Raw genomic sequence first — 23377 nt, forward strand, 5'->3', positions numbered from 1 at the left:
AGAAGGTGGGAAGATTATCTGGGAGGAGTTCTTACTGGACTGTAGTGAAGAGATGCTGAAAAGCAGCATACATGGGAGTTGCTGCACCCACTTGTTCTCTTTAGAGAGGAATTTCAGTTGGCTGCAGCTAGCTGCAGTGTTTATTTTTACTAATTTAAGGGCACTTTTTATGGAGCCAGACTTGGTTCCTTGGTTTCTTTTCTGACCATTCTTTTCTAGAATCACAGATTAACTAGGGTTGGAATTGACTTCTGAAGGTTATGTTGTCTGATCCCCTGCTCAAAGCAGGTCTAACTTAGGTTGCTTGTGGTCATATCCTTTCAAGTTTTGAACATCTCCAAGGATGGAAATTCCACAGCATCTCTTGGCAAGCTCTTCCAGTGTTTCACCACCCTTATTTTGATCCCTACTCAGCTTCCTCATTTACCACCTTAAGTGGGAAGAGGATACGTGAAAATTTTGTTCTCTTGCTCAGTTTTTACTTCTAAAGACAGAAAATAATGTAAAATATCCTGACAGTTGAGAGCAGTTCTGTAATAACAAGTGCTTCAGATTTCTCTAAACTATTCTCTCAAAAACCTTCCACTACTACTAATAGTCTCTGTTTCTCAGATACAGTGAGAGAACTAGGTCCAGACAGGTTCCAGCTGCATCACCTGGAAAGATTAAAGCAGAGACCACTCACCTCTGCACACCAGTAAGAATTTGAAATGAGAAGGGTGTGATGGGAAAGGTGATACAGAAACACTCCCTAGTTTTTAAATAAGGATTGCCACTTCCACACACTACCTCTGCTTCTGTAGGTTCTCATGTTCCTTCTGTCCTACAGATAATTACTATCACAGTCCTGGCTATGGCTGAAATGATAGTTCAGCTGTCACATAAACATTGTGGTGTCAAGTCTAGCCCTTGACATGCCTGATCTAGATAGGGGTAAAACATATCAGTTCAGAAAACATATTCGCGTTATATCCTCAAAAATTCACCTACCTTGATCTTCCAAGGAGCTATATCTTTTAGGCGCACTGGGAAGAAAAGGAGAAGTCCTTCTCTGAAGTAACACACTTTTTCCTCCTTCAACTACTTGGCACCCCAAGCACATGAATAAATAACTCAGACACTGTACAGGTTTCTCTGCATTGAGGCAGACATGGATTATCTGCAGTTCCTTTCTCCTCTCCACATCTGTTTTTTTTTTTTTTTTTTTTTTTTTTTTTTTTTTTTTAAGATCACAAGTGTACCTAAAATCTACAGGTTTCCTGCTGAGGCCTACACAAACCCTTCCCCTTTCCGCCCTGTGTAAGCATTAGGCAGAAGAGGGCTGTGTAGCCACCCTTGGGGTGTGCTAGCCTTCTCAGATGGGTAAGAAGAAACAACGAAAATAACTTGTGTTCAATATCTAACCCTAGCCCCAAAAGGTAACTCAGAACCTGGGCACTGCTCTTGGCTCAGGGCAACCTACGGTCCACTCAAGAGAGCAGAAATCGATGGAAAGACTGGCTATAGAGCTGAGAGAGTTTATCATCTTTGTGTAGGAAAATTTGTTTCTGTGGGATTCCTACTAGAGTAGATGAACTGAGTAGGAAAAAAAGCACAGCATTATTGTCTTTTCTGTTCAGTTTTTTCCTTTGTTTGAGGTTTGGGGTTTTTTGTTTGTTTGTTTGTTTGGGGTTTTTTTGAGTAGCCATTACATTAATGATCAGAGACCCTTTTATATTTTTTTTCCTAACCAAGAGTAATAAGCTGATGGTCTGGACTCATGCGCAACCAGAAGTGACCAACACATATAGCTCATCTTTTATCACAGATAACTATAATCATTGCCACCAATACCATCTTATACTTGGATGTGACCAAAGCATCCATGAAAAGTAGCAGGCTGAAATGGAACACAAATTAAAATCAGTAAAAAGAGCAGAGGGTAAGAGCATGGCGATGGTTGTTCTTGCATTTGTTACCTGTCAGATGGACTAAGGCTCTGTGTTCTATGTGAGCATGAAGGCCACAGACCTAGAAAACCCCAGGAAACGTGGAGCACAGTCAGCAAGCCAAGATGCTGCATATGTAGCAAACCTCTCTCTGAGCTACATACAGGCTTTCTATAGCATTTAGAAGAAAGCTAAACACATTGATATAATCAAAATACTTGAGAGGTTGTGCTCTGAGAGGAAGAAAATCCTTGATATCTCTGTGCATTTGGTGCACAGGACCTCTGTGAGTAGGTTGGAACCTGCCCATGCAAGCCCCATTGGGAGCCTCGCACTGCAATGGTGCTCCTCACCTGCTGCTCCCTGAGACCTACGTCAGACCTGTTTAATCTCACAGCAGCACATGTATCTAAAGACAGACAAATGAAAATGTCTTCAGAAAACAAAATGGTCTTCTGCCCCTGCTCCTCCCTGTGGGAGATGAATTATAGCACAAACAAGACATGACATGTTCATCATAATACATAAATGTTCAGGTGCTCTCAATGCAGGAGCAGGAAAATATATAGATTAAAGCATAAAATAGATTTCTCTACTCCCTGCCTGCTTTTGCCATGTTATTGCCCCTCTGCTCTTTCTCCCTTGCCTCCCCTGCATCTCCCATGGCAAAGGGAAATCCTGCTTGTCATCCAACAGAAACACTGTCAGCCTGCTCTCATCTTTCTTCTTCAGCCCACTGCTGCAACTACAGAGGGATTGTTCATGGGCAGGTTGGTAGCAGTGACATGCAATGGTGCTACCTTGCCACAGCGTTACTTAAAGTGCCTTTGTTCGGTTGACTCAAAAGGAAACATTTTTTCTCGGTTACCTATGAAACGTTCAGGTAAAGTCTATCTAACTCAAACTTTGCTATTTCTTTAGCTGTACCACTTCAACCATCACTTGCACTGTGTGAAAAACTTACAGGTCTGTATTTTTTAAGTGTAATATTCCACATGGCAACAGGGAGGATTTTTCAGGGGGAAGGATGAGTTGTTTCCTACCCAACTATTGCTTTTCATTTTATGCCCCGCACAGCCACCACCCTCCCTCTCCCACCACCCCCCTCAATTAAGTGGAAATGATTGCAACCATCTCAGGTATGCTGCTGCTGCCATCTCCTGAGAAAAGCTAGGCTGAGCATTGTTAATGGAGTTACAGAAGCTGCTGCTGCCAGAACGTCTGCCTAACTGTGTCCTAATAAAATGGAGTCTTTTGGCTGCAGTAGACTAGTCTGTAAATGAGTTATATCTAAGATTACTGTTATCAGACTAAAAATACAGAATCCAAAAGCATATGTCTAGCAGTTGCCTGGAAATCTCATTTGCAGACATAACATTAGATCACAGTATATGAGGTGATTAATCTTCTCTGTTTCCCAAAGGCACACAGGAAATCCCCCCTCTACCAAGCCATAGAGGCCTGCAAGTCCAGCTAACTGGGAGAGCTGAAATTTGGAATTCAGACACATATATGTTGCTGGGACTCTAAGCTTAAATGCTTATCCTTGTCACATTTTACCCTAAGCATAGAGATTTTGAGGAAAACTTCCACAAATGACCATAAATTTAAAGGCTATCAAGGGATAATACGAAGTCTACTCAAGTAGTCTCAAGTCACTATTGAAAATAAAATTCAGGCTCCTTTGTAACTTAGGTAATAGCAACAGCCCTGTGAAATCCACTTTTCTAAAATCCCCAAATCTAGTGATTTCTTTTTCATCTCTCTTTTTCCATATGTGAGTATATGATTGCATATGCTCTACAGACAACAAAATGTTTTGTATTTTCTAGGAGCAATTATGTGGGACTAAATGATTTTCCCAACATCTTCATTTTCAGTTACTGAAAGCAGTATCTTACACGGAAACCGTTCAAAAACTGTTCTGAAGCTTTATATTATATACATCCCCCTCTCAAACAAGTGATGATAGACAACAGGAATGAAATCAGTTCTAGGGCTTTCTTCATTAGCAGCATCTTGAGACAAAGATCTATTCATGAAGCTGTGCTATATTGTCATCACACCCTGTTGCTGTTAATGAGATTTCTCTCCCATTCACTCCTTACCAATAATGCCTGTCCTGACCTTTCTAAAGTACTTTGAGATGGTGCTTCAAAAGCACTAAGGAAGTACTAAATAATATTATCTGATTATTGTAACTCCAGCGACAGCTATGGAAAAATGTTTTCTGTGTTTTCCCAGAGCTAATGACTACTTAAAAAATATCACTATAGTAACATGACTACTTCTAATTTTCTTCCAAATTGCCAAATGAGACTTCAGTTCACTTTCAAGATGAGATGTTTTTGCTTGTACTTTCTGAAAATGAATTGAAATTCCACAATTTTTTACAGTGAAAATTTACCATTCTTGGTCACAGAAGAGGCAGTGCAGATATCCTTCTTTTCCTCTGCCAAGCCATAAAGAAAGAGAATAAAACTCCTTTGAAAAGACTCAGTCTGAGAGCTGAAGAAGAGTTTTGGAGACTCTTTCTATGTCCTAGCTGACAGTGTGTCTCCCATCTTATATCCCACAGAGTCTTCCTTTGGACTACAAAATATGAGCTGCTTAGTTTTGACAGAATACTAAAAACCAGTGAAAGGGATTTTTTTAACTTAGTATTTCTTGGTCAGAAGAGAGGGTTATATACGGAAATGGACAGGAGCACTGAAGGGCCATGACCTGGCAAGTTATTCAGCTTTTTAACTACATATTGCCATAGGTAAGGTACAGGACTTCTTCCCAGAGTCTTTTGTCTTCTCTTGCTGCTGCAATGCGTCTTACCATGGTGCTGGCACAACAGCCCCAAGAGGGGACATAGCTGGCAGGATGGCCATCACCATGCAATGCTCAGATGTGACAGCATATGCTCGGCGTTCAGAGCCAGAAAGGGACACGGTGCTGTCCTTGCATGGTTTGAGCAGCAAGCAGCCTTCTGGAGCGTGAGGAGATGGACAAGTGAAATGTGCCAGGGAGAGAAGGGAAGCCAAATCGATATCAACAGGAACTGCAGTGAGAAGAGGAACACGTACAAGAAAGGCAAAAGGGGAAGAAGGGATGTGCTAAATATCAGAAGGGCAGAGAGGGGAGAGGGCAAAACGCAGAGGGAGAGAAAAGAGCTATGATGGTGTCAGAAGCTATTTTCTTATCTAAAAATGGATCCAAGTGAAAAAAAAAAAAAAAAAAAAAAAAGGCTAAAACCTTAGTGCTTAGAGTTCTCTGAGCACATGCCTTCCCTGCTTTGGGAATGGCAGTTCCCAGAGCAAGCTGCAATGTCTGCCTCATCAAAGCAAATCCAATGCCACTCTGCAGCTAACACTGCCACTGCAGCCTAAACAAACCGTTAAGGAGTCTGTGTTAACACCAAAAAGCTGGTTTAATATAGAAATGACCTTTACAGGAAATTCCTCTGTGTGTGTTTGGAATAATTTCAGTAAAAGCTTATCTAAAAAATTCAACTAGAAAGAAATGCTCCATGCTTTCTTTCCAGAAAGCATAAGAGGCTTTGCTCATATTGCATGAAACAGATCAGAGCAACCACCTGCTTTATCCCTTTCCCCTTCTGCACATCCTAACAGTTTTCACACCATCTTCAACTTTAGGAGGTGTTCCTCCATGGGAGTTGAGGGTAGCATGGGTACTAACTCAGCATCAGAGGGGTGCCAGGAAACCCTACCCACTCTGGCTGCCGTGAGAGCATTCAGGGCTGCCAGGGGAGCTGGGAGCTGAAGACCTGAAACAAGCCTGTTTGGCTCTGTCACAAGAAACTTCATGCTGTGGGTCCTGAGTCTCACTATAACATGGCCTTTAAAGCATAGATACTTGTAAGGTTCATATTGAGATTCCGTCCTATATTTTATGTTTTTATTACTGCACCATTTAGAAAACCCACAAATATCTTGACACACAGTAAGATAATGTCATGATTAATTATAAAAGTTACCTGATTGTTTCTGATATACAGCAAATGACGATAACAGCAAAATGATACTGATATTTTTCCAGTGTGAAAGATTTCTTCCAGCATGCCCTGTAACAACATGTGTTATAGCTTATTTATCTTCCTCTAGGCGGAGTAACCTCTCTATTGTCCTGCAGTTACAAATAGGCACTTAGGTGTTATTGCTAGCAGCTGCTCCACTCCAGATAAGGAGGAGGCTTCCTTCCATTCTGAGAAGTAGAATAGTCTGAAGGTTTTGTTCAACTTCAGAGAACATTACAATAGGCAATACAGCATTCTATTGAATTCTGTGTCTAAGCATGCAATTAAATTATGATTCTTGAGTGTAATATTCTGCACAGTTGCTGCAAACAATGTTCAGCCGAATCTTGCAACAGTTAGTTGACCATCTTATACTCTAAAGACAGTAGTTTATAGAAGAATGGATTGCAGGCACTGAAGTCTAAATTAGGAAAGCCCTTCACATGCTTAACACTCTATTCAGGACAGAAATTAAAGAACATCACTTACTTGAACATAAAGGCTAAACATGTTTTTTAACATCAGACACCCTTAAGATAGAGATGAAATTTACTGTGCGTAGATTTAGTTTGCTAAATAGGCTGGAAGTCTGAAACAAGGTATTAACCAGCTCTCAAACAAGCAGTATAATTTTACACTTGAAAGCTAATTTGTTTTTATAAGAAAACTGTTTATAAAGTATTTGGGACACATTGGCACTACAAAAGCAGTAATACAAAGACATTAAGTAATAAGGAGATTAATCACAGTAATTAATAATAAAACAATATTTTTTTTTAACATAGCTTTTAGATTTCTTATTTCCTCTAGATGAAAAATACATTTGCTCTGTAATATTAGTTCAGTTAAGATGTGAGGTTTTGCCTCCAGCGTGACTATCCCCAGCCACAATCAAGAGTCAGTACCACTAGTCCAACACAGAGCCATTAGCCTGACCTGGATAAGCAGGGACAGGGTACACTAAAGAGCATGACAGTTATATGAAGTGGTAATGATAGAGCTAAGTTATTCCTTCTGCCACTCGATTATTTCTGGTAGCTCAGGGACTGCTATACAGAAGCAATATCTCTTTATTGCACGTAGCCTACATGAGTGGAACAGCTAACCTGCATTAACTGTCTGAAGAGTTTTTTTTTCACGTTTTGCCTTTAACACTGAAGAGTCTTTTTTCAGTCTGCATATGTCTTATCATTTCACTTGTAGAGTGCAGAACATGGGATTAGCCAGATGTATTCAAGGTGCATTGAATTACCTGTGCTAAAACAGAGATCGCTAGCTTAAATGACTTAGTTCACTAAGCCACTGGGGCTTGGTCGTAGAGTTAATATGTATTTTTTCTGCTTCTTTGTTCTTTCAGAGCCATTCATTTATGGCATGATAAAATTATTAGTGCTAGTTATAAGTTACCATGTAAATGCTTTATTTTGTTACATAGCAGTTACCAGGCACCTTTTCTTTCAGACTTGGCAATTAATTGTCAAGATGCATTTTAGTTTCTTAAATTATGTAATCTGATTTAATATAAACTGCTTACAAAACAAGTAAATACACTGACAAAAGCAAAACATTATTTCATTCCTGAAATTTGCTACTAAAGACAAGACTTGACTTCACTCAGTGTACTCACTCATTGCTATTTATCAATGTTTGTTTAAGGTTGCAATTGAACAAAGAACAGTAAATGCGATTTAGTGTAGGAAGGCAAAGTCACATGGCTGGGGTCTTAGTTAATTTATCTCTCATGACAGATTCTATTTTCTGCTTCTAGTATTATTACCCAGCAATACATTTCTTCCATGATAGTGCAACTGTAGCTCTTGCATTGCCAGACTTAGTGGTAGCATTTAATTTGTGTGACATTATTCAGTTATCAAGAAAAAGTAGTGCATGCTGAGAAACACAGTAGCTATTTAATGATAGCATAAAAAATGAGTTTTTGTAAGCAAAAGCAATGTCTCAAGTACTTTGCTAAAAACACTTTTTTTTTTTTTTTTTTTTCAGAGGCTGCACTATCCCATTCCTCTTCCTGTTCCTGTCCTGTGAACCTGGGCATTCACCAGGCAGGTCTCCAGATGAAGGCTAACAGATAGATATGCTGAGACAGTAGACACAGAATGAGTTTGACAATTAAATGTCATATCTTTTCCCTTAAGTAATCGCAGCTGGATAATGTGCAGAGGCTGCAGCACTGAATTATAAGAAAGCTGCACTGAGATCACTGAAGTCATCTAGTCTATTCCCCTTTCTGTGTAGGATCAGCTCTACATATGTAATTTTCAACAGAAACTAATCTAATCCACCCTTGGAGACCTACAGTGATGGAGAAGCCATGTAACTCATCATATATTTCCTATACTATTATGCAGACATGGTTTTGTATGACATTCTGATAGTCATACCCATGTTAACTGGAATACAAATATACCCATGATATAAGTGACCTAACAATGAAGCTGCAAAACACAAATCTTCATGGAGGGTCCTAGCAGGATTCAACGGGGGTCCGTTCTTGACAAAACGTTACATACTACCTTTACCTAAAAAATGAAAGACAAACTAGGATGACGGTTAGCAGTTATTGGAATTCAGCAAAGCTGCTGGAGTGGCAAATTAGACAGATGCTGATTGTAGGGAATGATCTGATTCATTTGGTAGAGTGGGCTGACTTTAATATCCTGCTTTAATACAGCTAAATTTTCAATCATACATCTAAGGAAAAAAGAGCATAGTTTATACAGACAGTATCGGACAAAGTATTTCAAAATGATGCAACATGAAAAGAAGTCAGGGTCTTGGTAGATAATCAACTGAACATGAGCCTGCAGTAGGATGATGCAATTAGAGAGTGAATGTCAGCCCTGAAGCCTAAGCAGGGAAAATATGAAGTGGGAGTAGGAAGGTGATATTAGTTCTGTTTATAGAAAAAGTAAATCATCACAGGAATACCGTGTGCAGTTCTCATACCCACACTTCAGAAAGGATGCTGACAAATCAAAAAGTAGTCAGAAAGTTCTGTAAAAAATGCACGGAGGTCTGAAAGGCATGCCTTATCATGATAAGCAAAGAATGAGCAAGCTGCTTGTCTTACCAAAAAGAAAAGCAAGGAAGACTGTTACTTAAATGTAAAAGATGTTTTGGATTGTGGCTGGCTTTTTAGTACAGGAGGAAAAGGCATAACAAAAGACAGACTGGGGCATTTTTCTCTTTAAAAGAAAGACATATGTAAGATCTAACTGCAAATAAAGCCTTTAAAAAACAAACCCACCCAGTGAATAATTAGCCACATTGACAGTGAGGTACTGGATGTTCTCCTCCGTACTGTTATGTCTAAAGGTCTTTCCAGGGATATAAAAATTTCAGGAGAAATTACAGACCTGCTGCTGAGACTTATAGCTGAGGTGTTACAACTTGCAGGATCATAATGATCTCTTTCATCCTCAAAGTCTGTGATTAGCTGACTAACATAATTCTACTTTCTTTCTTTGAATTCTATTAAATCATATTGATGTATAGCTGCCGAGGAAGTATCTCTAAGTCCTTCAAGTTTGAAAATAAGGCATAATACTGCACCAGTTTTATACAGATTTACCAGCACTGAAATCAATAGACTTGTATTTGAAGATAATCTTGAGAACAGGGAGACTGTAAAGTTGTTTCTGCACTGCACAACCTGTTCCCACCGCGGAAACAGTCATTCAAAAAGAATACTGAATCACTGGAACTAGAAACAGTACTTAATTTTGTTTCTACAGATTAGTTCTGCTGAATACAGAAAATGACATCCTTCAGTTTGTCATTTTGTTTATATGTTTTTATATTTGAAATAATATCTAACCGTTAAGTGGTCCTGGCTGCAAAAATACCAGACTGTGTTTTCAATAAATAATTCCACTTTAATGGCAAAGTAATAATTTAGACAGATACAGTGCGCACACCTGCAAAAAAATATACGCAAGCTGGTTTACAAGCTAGAGGAACAATAAACCAATAGAAAATACATCATCCAGTTAAGTCCGATGACACCAAATACTTATTATTAGGGCTTTACAAAGACTACAAAACTTTTCAGATGATTTATTTCACTGTTTCTGTCTATTTACATGATATGTTACATCAAAAATGTACAAAATATAAAATGTGTACAGACAAATGTTTCACAAACAATTTCTGAGTTGTAAACTAGGTGGACTCACTGAGATGTATTGCAGGAAGTTTTGTATGTGTAGTATTGTGTGTTTGTGTGTTAAATATGGCAGGAAAAGATTCGCAAGTTCGCTCAGAGCACAGGTACAGGAAAGAGCAGCTTTCCTTTAGTTCTTTGAGTCAGTCAAGGTGTAGGCACCGACATTTTGCATCAGAAATGGATCCAGACTCGGGGGGCATGATGTCGGTCTGACTGAATCCTACATGCATAAAATCAGTTAGAGTTTTATTAGGGCAATAGCACCATGTAGGAACCTCTAGATTCAGTGATGCAGCTCAGGGCCATTTGGAAACTGCATTGATTTATCTTTGTTTTACAGCGAGTGACCACAGGGTGGCCACAAAGAGTTAATAGCACCAAATACACATCCTGAAGGTAACATCCATGGAGGTGTAGAGTACATGTCTACACAATGCCAAAGCCCTTAGATACCTTCTTGTTTATATGCACCTATTTTAACCGGATGCCTCTTATGGTAAAAGAGCGTTTCCGATTATTCTGAGCAGTTTGAATGCAATCTGGTTGTAGCCTGCCATGACATATGCACTTAAAACATTTTTGAATATTTTCCCCCCAAAATGTATTGGCTTCGTATAGATTTGAAACGTGCTGACTGTAGCATTGATAGCTCCTGCATAGTCATAACAACTGTAAGTACAGGACAAACACACCAGGTAATAACAGCTTTTAAGGTTTGCATTCTGTATTTGTTTGTAACATACAGGAAATCTCAGCAAGTGAAACATCTCTTAACACCAACAGAATAAAATACAATTTTGTTTTGTTTGTTTGTTTGTTTTCGATTCGATTTGTGCAAGGCTCTTTTTTTTTTTTTTTTTTTTTTTTTTTTTTTTGTTAGTATTTACAATACCCACCCAGTAGACTGTGCAAAACCAACCCACTTTTACAGTATAAACTATTCCTCTTCCACAGTGGACATCACTGCTTCAGTGTTCTTTTATGCTGAATTCTTCATGTACAACAATAGCAATCAAAACAACATGCTAAAACTAGAAAAAGGAAAAAAAAAACCCCAAACATATATTTGTGCTCATGCTGCATCAAGTGCATCCAGCTCTGCTGGATAAGAATTCAAAACATCTATCCTCCAAAAACTCCATTCCATGGGACCAAATGGATTTGAGCCGATTTTCTCAGCATTTAGGTGGCAGTGTAAGTGGGTTTGGGTTCCTTGTGTATTTCTGAGGGTAGGCAGAGCAATCTATTCACAAGATAAAAATATTCTATAGCAACTGTTCTTTCTCCTATCCGTTACTTTAAAAAATCATGATATACAGATATGAGGCTACTGTGTTAACTGACATTTTCTCGTTAGTAAATGAAGAAAAAAACAGTGTAAATTACCAATGGTTTAGGAATTAAACCAACTGTAAAACTGTTCTAGAAATCTGTTTTAAGGCAGTGAGACAGCACCATAAGAAATGTTCCTTCTTTCACTGAAAAGGCTCAAACAAATGAAGCCCTAAAAAGCCTTTAATCAGTGTTGGTTAATAATTGGTATAAAACTGTTGTTAAGGAGTGGGCAGGTGGTTAAAAAAGACCTTTGTGGTAAAAACAACTTTATAAAATCTGTGACTTGTGTACTAAAAACTTGATGGAGCGCATCACCGTGACCATGGCAGTTAGAATTAAATTGGCACTTATCCAGCATATCACAGTCATGTTTTCTGGTGATTGCACAATACTGTTTGTGCTTTCTGAGTTACTATCATCATCTTTGACTCATTTTGGAATGGGCAGTAGCGTACAACACAAACACCACTGCAGTCCTGCAACCAGCATCATGCGGCACAACAGAGGTTAGAAGAGAATTAGAAGACCGCATTGTTCATGCAGCACCTCAGGGTAAACTAAAGGAAAAAAAAAAAAAAAAAACAAACCAGAAGAAGTTGTACTGTAAACTTGTACAGAGAAACAGAGACAGAGAGACAGAGAGAGAAAGAGGAAAAGGGAAAAAAAATATTCCAGTTTGGCTAACACGTGTGCAATCTGCTTAAATGCCCTTGGTTTAGGGCACTTTCCAGTTGACAAATGGAGTCTCACTTGGCTCCATAGGTATTGAAATGCCTTGAAATTAAACTAATTCAAGATTTCCACTTCAATTTTTCTTCCTGACTTTGCAGAGTTGGGTCTCCTCCCTACCTACAACACACCATTCTCACTCAGGGACCTTGGCGTGCTGCTTTAATACTGGCAGTGGTCTAGTGGAAACAGATTTTACCATAATCCTCCACCAAGGTTTGTCCCTTTCAGAGAGTTGATTCAAGGGATGAATCCAAAATGTCATCATGGTGGCTGGTGCTATCACTGTCACAGCTTTGTGCGCTCGAATAGTTGGCTGCTTCTTGAAGCCTCATTAGCATATTCATCTGAAAGAAGAAAACAATGTTTACATAGTCTCATCGCATTTAATGCTGCAGTGAACGTGTTAAAATTTAATTAAGCTCCCTTGCTGTATGAGGTGTGCTGGTATCTAGCTGAGGGGACCATACAAAAGGATTTCAGAAAGGGCAGGGTGTCAGCAGCTCCTCCTGGCACCCTTTTCATTGCCTTCTGGTCTTTAAATAGAAGTTTAAAGGTCCAAAGAGCCAGAGGGACACAATGGAGCTGCCTGATAACTCTCTTTAATTCAAGGGTGAGACCGGCTGCAGCTGCAACACCGGCAGGGGAAGGAAGCCATATCACAGCTGGACATCTGGGCCCATATTTGGAGACAGTCAAGCTTCCAGATAATTTTTGGATGGCATAGACACACTACATTGGAAAAGCAACTGAAAACATAATCATACTAACATACCCCCTCTGCAAGAGAGAGACAGGGAGGGAGCGAGACAGGGGTGGACTGAGGCCAGCTGCTTCATAAAAGAGTCCCATCTGCTGTTGGGAGGCTGACCTCAGCAGGGAAGCAGATCCTCCTACCCAGGAGAGGAGAACCCCCACATAATTTGGGGGATTATTAGAACCTGAAACCCATCTGAAAAATCATCAAAAAGCAAGATTAAGCCCCAGAAAATTACTTGGATGCTTGACACCTAACTCTGTGTAATGATCAGGATTTTATTTATAAAACACCCGATTCTGCCAGCACGCTCAGAGCTGCAAGCAATGTTGACATTGCTTTAATGTTTATCAAGGAACAAATATGCTGTCATTACAAAAAAAGCAGGCAGTGAAAAACCAAAGAGTGTGTTTGTGTGTTATGCCCCTTTTTCCAGTTTGCTCAGGTATCCTTATATCTCTGTGGTTTCAACCTGCACAGTTTGTAAAGTTTTCTCTAGGCACTGAACAGTGTTTAATACTCTTTAATGCCCTCACGTAGCTTTTGCTGAAGGTTTAGTAGGTATCCATGTTTGAGAACACAGCATACATGTGGTGGGAGTGCAATACAGCCTGCACGTGAGGTGTCCTGTTTCCATAAGCACAAAGTCTGTCTCCCTGTGAGCTCCACTGGAGGCAGGGGCAAGCCCTCCATTCACAAGTTTCAAGCTTCTGATATTTAGTCAGATCTAGATACCGCACACAGTGTGCAGGGAGCAAGGGTGACGGGACACCGAACTCAAGCTGCCCAAGTGTTTTCACCTAAGTGGAGATGATGCATACGTGCTAGAAGCCTGGCCAATACACTCACTGGCAGCCCAAACCACAGGGTCAAACAGTCACCCCAAAGCTTATGGACTGGGAGGCAGGGGATCAAATGAGGTGATTTTCTACACTTCTGCAAGATGCAAAGGTCTAGTTTTGGATACTAAAACCTTCAGTGAGGCCGAGGAGTCATTTTCTTAGCACTGATAAGAGTTAAATGAGTTTTCCTCTGAGAAATTCCCTTTTCCAAGGGCTCCCTGTACTCCAGAATTACAGAATTCTCTGAAGTGGTATTTTAAATTGTGATAAAGGCAGTCTGTAGAAAAAGAACTATACAAGAATTGAAGTTCAATATATGCAATTTTATAGTCCATTATCAGAGGAGGCAATGGTAAACTCAAACATCCGGGATCATATTTAAATAAAACAATACATGGCATTGAGGGAAATCAACCTCTTATCTTTCAATGCCACCACACTTGCATTCCTTTTACATTAAGACTGTTACACAGTCATCAGTTATCTAGAAATGTTCTGAGGAATGGGATTATGGCTGTCTAATTTGCATTTCCACTAAAGTCTCTATGATAGACAAATTAGATAATGTGAGTTTCTCAGGCCTTCATTTGTAGAATGCAGATGAAGGACTGCCTGACCTGGAAAGGTGTTTTTAGAATAAACTGATTAATAAGTTGCTGAGGAGTGGTACCCAAACATTATAATGATGAAGGCCAGATGCATTTCTGGGCAGATGGGAAATGCAAACTAGAGACATATTAACATGATCGTGATACATGCCCTCCAGCTAGATTTTCCTTTTCAACTTTTTAAATAAATTGTAGTAGGATGAATTTTAAAATCTTATTTCGGAACAGGTACACAATAGTTTTATACTTTACAATGTACAGTTTCAAATGTGACGGTAAAGTACACACTGAAAAGCCTTTTCCCCAAAATGTAAATCTTACCAAGGGATCCCCCTCTGTATCAGTCTGTGGAATGTGCTTTGAGGTTGTTCCTTCCTTTGCTGATGCATAACCTTCATAACCAACATCTTCTGGTCTTAACTGAAGTAGTGACGGCCACTCATGCTGTAGAGATGCAGAGCTCCATGGATAGGTATCAGCTACCCACTTGGAGGGATCCTCCCAGGGTGCCCTCTTACCGTACATCTATATTACGGATATAACACAGGTAAGTATCCTACAGAGTTTTCAGTATCAGTTGTAACATCAGACGGAAGTCATCAAAAACATCCAAGACATTTTAGTAAGTGGTTTGCTTTCAGATGTGCTCAGCACTTGGATATGATAAGACATTCAAAAAACCCCAACTCCATTAATGCTCCTTCCATATGCAGAGTGGCTGCAAGTTGAAAACCACTCCGTAACTACTGCTACTTGTAGGCAACAGTGGGAACCACAAGTTCTTGATACAATGTGAAATTAGACCTTTAGGTAATTTGCTTAAGGCGTATCAGTGAAATTAATTCAGACCTATCTAAAACATTCAACTTAATTGGATTTTGTTTGAAGTGAATTAGGAAGTGCCAGTACAGATTGTTCTCCTAGCAAAACACGACACAGAAGCAGACAACCATCCAAACCCTAAGTCTTTCACAAGGTTAAGAGAAGAAATTCACAAAGGGTAGGTTTTTTCCCTACTGTGAAGCACAAAAATGCTTATGAATCTGAAAGGAAGTCAGAGGAAGGAAGAATGAGAATATTGTAAATTTAGGAGGTCTGATAGCTTCCTCACTAAAATGTACCCTTCTCCACATTGCTGTCCACAAGCAACGTGTTAACTGAGAGCCCCTTGGTTGCTACTTTACATAATTCATTTATCTGAGACAATGACACATTGGGATGGGAAGCCATTCACCAGGTCTTTCTGTGATTTCTCCCAGCTCAAACAGCCTCATGCAATCCAAGGAGCAGCATAATACTGGCAGGCCATACACTCATAGAGCATTTAGATGGGCTGCACTCCTAAAGGGAGTAAAACTGAAGAATTTTAGTGCTAAAGCCAGAGGGATGCATGAGTTGTGCTTATCACTGCAACACCTGCTCCCAGGCACTTGCTGAATCCAGATCTCCAGGTTAGGCAGCCAAGTTCCCTATATTATGCACAGAGATACTCAGACTCCTTCTGCCCTATACTGAGACTAGGCTGCTATAACAGGGATCTGCCTAAATAAGCCAAGAGGAAATGTTTCTCAGGGAGGTAGCAGGCTAACTCCAGGCTGTAGGCAGCACTTCCCCTCATCTGAGATTAACAGTGATTAAATCTTTCCTGGAATCTGGAGCAAGGCTTGTAAATTCTGTGTCTGACAAGTGAGTTTGCAAAGTACCAGGCTCAAAAAGCATTTTCTACCCATCCCTGGTTCCAGGAACATCTAATTATATCGCATAAAAAAATTCTGTTTATTATTAATAATGTTATTCTATGGATGCCATCCAAAGCAGCTAAAAATTGGAACAGTTCGTGAAACATGTTTTCTTCTATATGCTGCCATCTTCTGCTCCAGAACTGAAATTTTCATTTACGTGGGTACTCTGTATAGCTGGTAAAATATTGAGTGGTGAAAAATATCACAGAATTTTTATAGCTGGTTTAAACAAGTGCTGTTAATCTCACTGTGGCTCTTCTATCAAATGTTTGGCAGTTTTTTGCACAAAGCATAAACACTCTCTAATTCCCAGAGAGATAAGCAGTTTTAGGAAAGTGTGAGATATTCAACAGGCAAGATTCTAAACCTCTGTCGCATCTCTATGTCACTATGTCAATACAAGGTGATAAAGAAACCGCAGCTGCTTACACAGTTCTTTGACTAGTCCATAACAATCCCCTCTGCACTGTGCAGTAATTTCTTTCAGTGTCATGTGTGGCAAAAAAATGCCTTTCCACAAAGCATCTTTTCAGAGGACATAGAATTGCAGTGCATAAAAGAAAAAGGGAGAAAGCCAAATAAAGATTAAAAAAAAAAAAAAAAAAGCATTAATTTCAAGTTTTAGGTTTGCTCCAAAGATGTGGAATGGTCTGAAATCTTAACCTAAGTGGGATAGCTTACACTGCTATCTACAGCAAATCTATTTGTAGCTCTCTTTTTACTAAAGTAGAAGAAATTTTAATGGTTCAGTGGAACTGCTGCTAACACCTAGCTCTGAAGAGGACAGGGTAGAGGGAACTGCGAAGCACTCTGATCTGATGACACTTACATAAAATGAGAATTACAGTCAGGAAGAAACCTTAGCCCATATAAAGAAAGTAAAAATAAGAAACAAAACTATGGGAAATACAAGCAGGTTTGAAAGATGTAAGGGCAAAAAAAGACAGACCTTCACGTTCAGCAGGGCCAAAGAGTAAATTATCTCAATCTGGTTAGATAAGGCCATTAATTTTTTTTTCTCTGAATTGTGAAAATATCCTTGTTCACAAGCTTTCCTCCACAAGCGCGTGTGCCTACATATGTACATAGGTGGGAGAGGATTATACAGATCAAACCTATTTTCTTGCACCAGTGTTAGGGCTATTAAGTCTTCCATGCAGGAGTAGGTTGAGACTGCCTTGGCTGAGGGAGGCAAGCTATCCGAGCTGTATTTAGCATTGCTGTGAACTCTTTAAACAGTGGCAAAACAAGAACCTTCATCCAGTCACAGAGGAGAAACCCTCTTCATAAAATACAAGATATGCTAGTGCTGCTACAGACAAAGCCAAATTATACACCAGAGTATGAGCAGGTCAATAGGAGTTCAAAGCTGATTTCTATAAGCCCTCCATGGATTTTCTTCTTTCAAACTCAACAGCATTCACACGTAAATGCATTGGTTAAAAGTGGCTTGGAGAAAGCCTATGAAACTGATTTAAAAAAAATGTCGGGAGGCAAATGACATACCTGAAGTCCTTCTCTCACAGCCTCCAGAAGATATGGAACCAGGGAATAGTTCCAGAGGTCTGTGAACCACACTCTGGAGCCATCAACATCCATAGGGCAAGGGAGGAAGAGGCGGGGACCTGAGAAGTCAAGTTGTGTATTAAAAAAAGTAGAATTACTAGTAGAATACACTAAAAATAATCTTCACAGAATTAAAAAAGTAGTACTGGGGCAAACTCAAGTGAAGAGGATATTAATACAGGACTGCAATAAAGGAGCTACCAGTCTCCTGTTATTAAAAAAGAACTAGTGTCACTTTGTCCAATTCTAGGGCCTGATGAACACTTACAAGTTTTATGGGCAAAGCTATGAGAAAGGAAAACATCTTTGCTAACTTAGCTATTCTACTAAAAGACCTCAGGTACATGTATAACTGCCACCTGTTAGTTTGCTGAACTGACCGTTCAAGTGTTTTTATTGCTGTAATTATATTGCAGTGTGAAAGCAGGGAAAAAAATCAAGCTTAGGAAAGTTGTTATTGAGGTGATTTTCTGTAAATTTAACTTTTTAAAATTATGATCATTTACTTGAAAGTCTTTAGCAACCAAGGCAAAATACCAGGAAATACATACTCTCATTAAACTTTTCATTTTTATTTCAATCTTGCTGGCAACCAGACAAATTTTCAACACTGATATCGTACTTCCCACTGAGAGATGACAACTTTTAAAAACATAATATATCCTTTACAAATCCTTACTTCAAACCATTTCACCAATGGACTCACCAATGGTTACATCTGAAGAGCTGTGTGTTTCTAGGAAGCTGTTGAGATGATGCCACGTTTTTGGGATCCAGTCAATGATTTTGATGAGCTCATTATTGCGTATGTTCCTTTCTATTTCAGTCTCAATCAGTCTCCTTCTCAGGTATCTGCCCAAGAAACCTTTAATAGGCTCTGTATGATTTGCACACAGCACCCACCTGGGTAGAAAGGATAAATGTCAAGCAGCAGTTAATGCCAAATACATCATTTCCTCTTAAACATATAGATGAAGGTAATGTCACAAGCTTCTGAGTCTTGTTAGTCAGCAAGTATAAAACAGCTACGATAAACCACGTTATTGCCCACTGCTACAGCACAATCACTAGAGGTTTCAGCAGGAATTGAAGACACTGCTGAAGACAAATGGAATGCAAGAATGCAATCATCCTCAGCAACTTGCTAGAGGTGCCAGGAAGTATCTTATTTCTTTCACCATTCCACAACACCATTCATATACCAGTTAATACAGGAGAGACACAGAAGCTAAAATACTTAGCTGTGATGAGACACAAGATCAATGTTTGTTGACGAACTGGGCTTAGAAGCAGGGAGCTGTGCAAACACGGACACAGTAGATACAGAGAGAATGTACCTGAAATTGTGATGCAGCTCCAGATTTGGTGAAGAAGAAACTCCCTGGTTCATGGTTCCAATAATATAGGGACTGAAAAGAGAAAAGTAGTAGGTTTTTTTGAGGGATAATCCATTCAGATATTCAGAGAATATATTCTTTCTTCTTATGTGCTCTAGGCCAATTTTAAAAGAGGTTCTGGATGTATTGTAGTCTTAGATTTAAAATATTTCTGAGGTGCCTTTTTTTTTGAATGTTTATTCTTGTATACTTTCCCTCTCTGCACATTTGTAGTTTACTAGTACTCATCTGTAATAAGGAAACAAATGAGGCAATCCTGTCCTCACATACCTCATAATTCTGCAGTAGGCTTACAGTTTTAATTTCAAAAGCCAGTGAATCTCATAAGTAAGACATAACATGCAGTGATTATATGAAGGGAAGTCTGTGATGGCACTTTTACAGCAGAAATAGCCAATGTTATAGGCCAGAAAAAGTTCCATAAAACATTATTTTTATTATTTCTTGGCAACAAAGGACAGTCAGCAAACTTCATATTTCCACACTACTACAGGAAAACCGTAGGAAGTGCAAGTCCGACAGATATACAGCTGCTTCTGCATGACATGGTTTGTGGGTTCACACACATCCCAAATTCCGCTATTATAAAGTGCATTTCTTTTTACTCTCCCATAAGCTGTCCTCATGGTACTAACGAGCTCATGTGATCTGACAGAGTGAAAGGGATAAGACCCTAATTCAGTCAAGCCTTTAAGTAGATTCTTAAATTCTGTGCTATGTTTACATCTCACTGAGATGCAGGGGGCTCATAAATAAAGTGAAGCAGACACCTAAGTACTTGGCTGGAGAGGGCTAAAATTATTCAAACATGTAAGGGCTTTGCTGACATCCTGTAGGAGTCTACATTTCTACTGGGACATTTTGTTTTACAAAATAAGAAACAGCTTTTACAGTCTTAATTGCAAAAGGTGTGTGAAAGGGGAGAGAAGAGCTATTACCTACCATTTATTATATTTACAGTTGAGGAAACCATTGAAGATGTCACTTAGTGAGCTGATGTGGTGGAGGTTATCAAGAATTATGACCACAGGGAGGTCAGCACCATTGTTGTCAGCACTGCATTGCTCAGCTAGGTTTGCTAGGTACTGTCGCAGATCCTTCAGCAGAATTAAGAAAAAAACCCAAGAATGATTAACCCAATAAGACCACAGATGTAATTTCAGTAGAAAAGAGTTTCAGAAAGATAAAGTGGCTGCTACAGAGTTTCCCCACTGTGGATTATTCAGCTGGATCAGCACATGCAGGAAGCCCTGCCTCTTAGATAGGGCAACATGGAAGGCACATGCTAGGAAAAACAAAGGCACTAAACATAAGGCAAGTGATTGAAGCATACAGATTCCTATTTGGTGGATACATTCCTTAGCAACCTGCTGGTAAAATATCTTATCTCCAGAGAAAAATAGGTTGCAGTAAAATATGACATTTCCAATGGTCTGAGATACATTAATTGTTGGACCTCTATTCTGATGAATGCCACATTTATATGCCAAGCCCCCACCCCTCCCCCCCCAGTAAATTATCACACAATTTAAACATATTGCTCCTTCAGATAGCTCCTTTCACCACTCTTACTGGCAATCTGTTTGACCTTTTTGAGATAGTATATCACACCTCATAATAAAATTTGTTGTGTAAATTCTTTTTTTCTTTTTTTTTTTTTCTGTCAGCTATCTGTCTGGCTGCTGTCTAGTGCTGGAGTAAAAGAAAGCTTTCTATAATCAAAACATTTAATATTTTTCTGAACACTTTGTTGCCCTTGAGGGTCTGGGCTAGTTTATAGCTGTATCTCTAGAGGTATCTAGTTTTGTTAGTGTTGGGAATGCTCAGTATTATGGACAAAGTTCCTACTGTCATTTTTACTTTCTGGATCAAGGATAGCAGAATCTTTTATTTTCTAAAGGGGAACTTGCAAACTTTTTTTATTTCGAGAAAGATTTTTGTTTGACTTTTTATGATCAGGTGTCTCTAGGGGAACATCATGGATTTCTTCCATGGAATAGCACCATCTGCATTATTCAAACACACTTGGTATTTGACAATATTTTCTTTTTTACTGCAAACTCAAAATTTCTACATAAATCTTATGAGAAACTAAGGAAAAGAAAAAAAAAAAAAAAAACAAAAAACAACAAACAAAACAAAACCTGAAAACTCAAAAGAGAAACACATACAGCAAACAATTTACCAGAAGTCCAAAAGCTTGCCCTTTTGTGGGGCAATATTCATTATAAATGTATATGGTATAATGATAAAACATAAACACCTCCCCTGCCAAAGTAAATGGCACCACAAATCCTTTGTATAAAGACAGTTTTTACTGGAATAGTCCTCTCACCCCTTTGGGATCTGTATGTTCTTCCTTCTTATATTATGTTAACATTCATTATGTTCTGTGCAAATCAGAAAGCTCTGGGAAAAAAACCTTTCATTTTCTTTTTCCTGAGTACAGGTTAGGAGAATACAAAATTTAGGACAGCAAGTGAATAGTATTATCTGTGGCTAGCACAGTAGTCATGCTAGAAGCCTGATAATCTGATCTATGTAAATCACTGCGAATGTGACATGATGCATGAGGCAATTTTTGTATGGTCAGCTTCCTGACCAATGCACGCCAGAAACCATGGCAGCAGTTGTATTTATCCAGTGCTGATTAAGAAGCTGAACCTAAGACAGTAACTCAAAATCCTTATTCTGAAATCTTTGCTAATAATAGGCTTCTATTATCACTATAAAAAAGCAAGTTAGACTAGTATTACTACATATCCAACCTTTCCGACAAAGGAATTAGAGACACATTAAGAATTTAATTTATATAGGATTTTACTCTGCATCTATACTTAAGGTGAGTTTCCTCAAGTGAAGGAAAGTTCAGACTTGCTTTACAGTGTTTCAGTGGTATGTTTAGAACAGAAAGACCTGGTCCCTGTTCCTCACTGGGGTTGGAGACTGAATTCATGTAGAAAAAAATGCTAACTGAGCAATAAAACAGTATGCCAATTAATAGGATCTGCTCTGCATCATCACTACAAATTGGGCAATAGGTTCTTTTCAACTGTAACTTACCTTGCTTGACTTGTGATCTACATTAAAAGTTGCAATTGCATCCTCAGTTTTTTTTCTGCCAGATTTAGTTATAATATATTCAGCCAGCCTGTTAGCTAAATAGGTCTTTCCTGTGCCACTGGGTCCCGACAGAATAATTCTGCGATGCTCCATCAGTAAATTAAAGTACCGCTGGGTAATTGGCTTAGGAATTAATGTGTCAAACACAAAACTGTCCAAACTGTTTTCTTCTACTCCTGAGAAAAAAAGAAAAGAAAAATGGCCTGTCTTCATCATTGCTAAGGTAGGTATAGGTTTAGCCCAGAACCTGATGGCATCAGTGCTATGCTCAAAGGAAGGTAAGGTACTTTTGCTTAAACCAAATGCCTATCAAGGGCTTCATTACTGTGAAAATGCTTATATCCTTCCACAGGCCCAAAAGATTAGAACAGTGGTAGTGAGACAACATGGGTGGGAGAGATGAAATCAAAGCAAATGTGAAGGCTTAGTGAGGCAAAGATGTGTGTTTTAGACACTACAGGCAACCATGACAACAAAAGGTCAAAGTGACAATCAAAAAGGTTACCAGTTGTCACATCAATGCGTGTGTAGTTCTTCTGAAGATTTCCTTCCCCTTCAATAGCAAATCCCTACAGCTTTGAAATGTATCAAATTTTTCCTGTGGAACTGGGTAAAGCATAAATATTTCTCATCATAATCTCTGTTTTGGGGTTGTTTTTTTTTTTGCCACTATTCAGAAATTTGTACTTTGCTGTGCTTTGGCAATCAGGCAGAGAAGGACAGAGATATCCTTAGATTTACCTCAAAAAGCTGCACTGTATTAGGTATTGTGCAGAGTCATATAGAGAGTTTTTGTGATAAATGAGTCCTTGAACTGGAGACAGAATACAGTAAGGTCAGGTGTAAGAAAAAAATATATGAAGGGATGAGGTACTGCAGTGAAGAACTCTACAGTATCTGCAAAAAATATTCTTGGGGTTTTACCTTTCAGGTTCACAGTGATGACGTTATTATCTCCAACCAGATATCCACAAGGCAGCAGTTCAGGCACTTCTAGGCTATGGGCTCTAATTACATCCCCTATACAATAGCTAGCAATACAGTCAGAACTTAAACCCAGGCTAGTAGTCGGATCAACTCGGAAAATATATTCCTGGAAAGATATGAAAACGCAAGACATAAAAATAAAAATGGTTACTGAAT

At 39.0% G+C, this 23377-nt stretch overlaps 1 protein-coding gene across 10 annotated transcripts in view; it reads right to left on the reverse strand.

Moving 5' to 3' along the window:
* Nucleotides 1-9824: 9824 nt before the first annotated feature.
* The window catches only part of NAV3 (neuron navigator 3), a 417901-nt gene continuing 404348 nt past the window's right edge, over nucleotides 9825-23377 (reverse strand). For all 10 annotated transcript variants that reach the window (XM_032999780.2, XM_042792193.1, XM_032999779.2 and 7 more), the window contains 8 exons: nucleotides 23159-23327; nucleotides 22175-22410; nucleotides 20054-20208; nucleotides 19052-19123; nucleotides 18421-18617; nucleotides 17655-17773; nucleotides 14728-14931; nucleotides 9825-12546 (listed from right to left, as the gene is read on the reverse strand). In XM_032999780.2, the coding sequence (XP_032855671.1) occupies nucleotides 12427-12546; nucleotides 14728-14931; nucleotides 17655-17773; nucleotides 18421-18617; nucleotides 19052-19123; nucleotides 20054-20208; nucleotides 22175-22410; nucleotides 23159-23327 (1272 nt within the window). In that variant the 3' untranslated portion in view covers nucleotides 9825-12426. The remainder of the gene's footprint in view (nucleotides 12547-14727; nucleotides 14932-17654; nucleotides 17774-18420; nucleotides 18618-19051; nucleotides 19124-20053; nucleotides 20209-22174; nucleotides 22411-23158; nucleotides 23328-23377) is intronic.

This window comes from Tyto alba, unplaced genomic scaffold (genome assembly GCF_018691265.1).
Source record: "Tyto alba isolate M040663 unplaced genomic scaffold, T.alba_DEE_v4.0 Super-Scaffold_2, whole genome shotgun sequence".
NCBI classification, from domain to species: domain Eukaryota; kingdom Metazoa; phylum Chordata; class Aves; order Strigiformes; family Tytonidae; genus Tyto; species Tyto alba.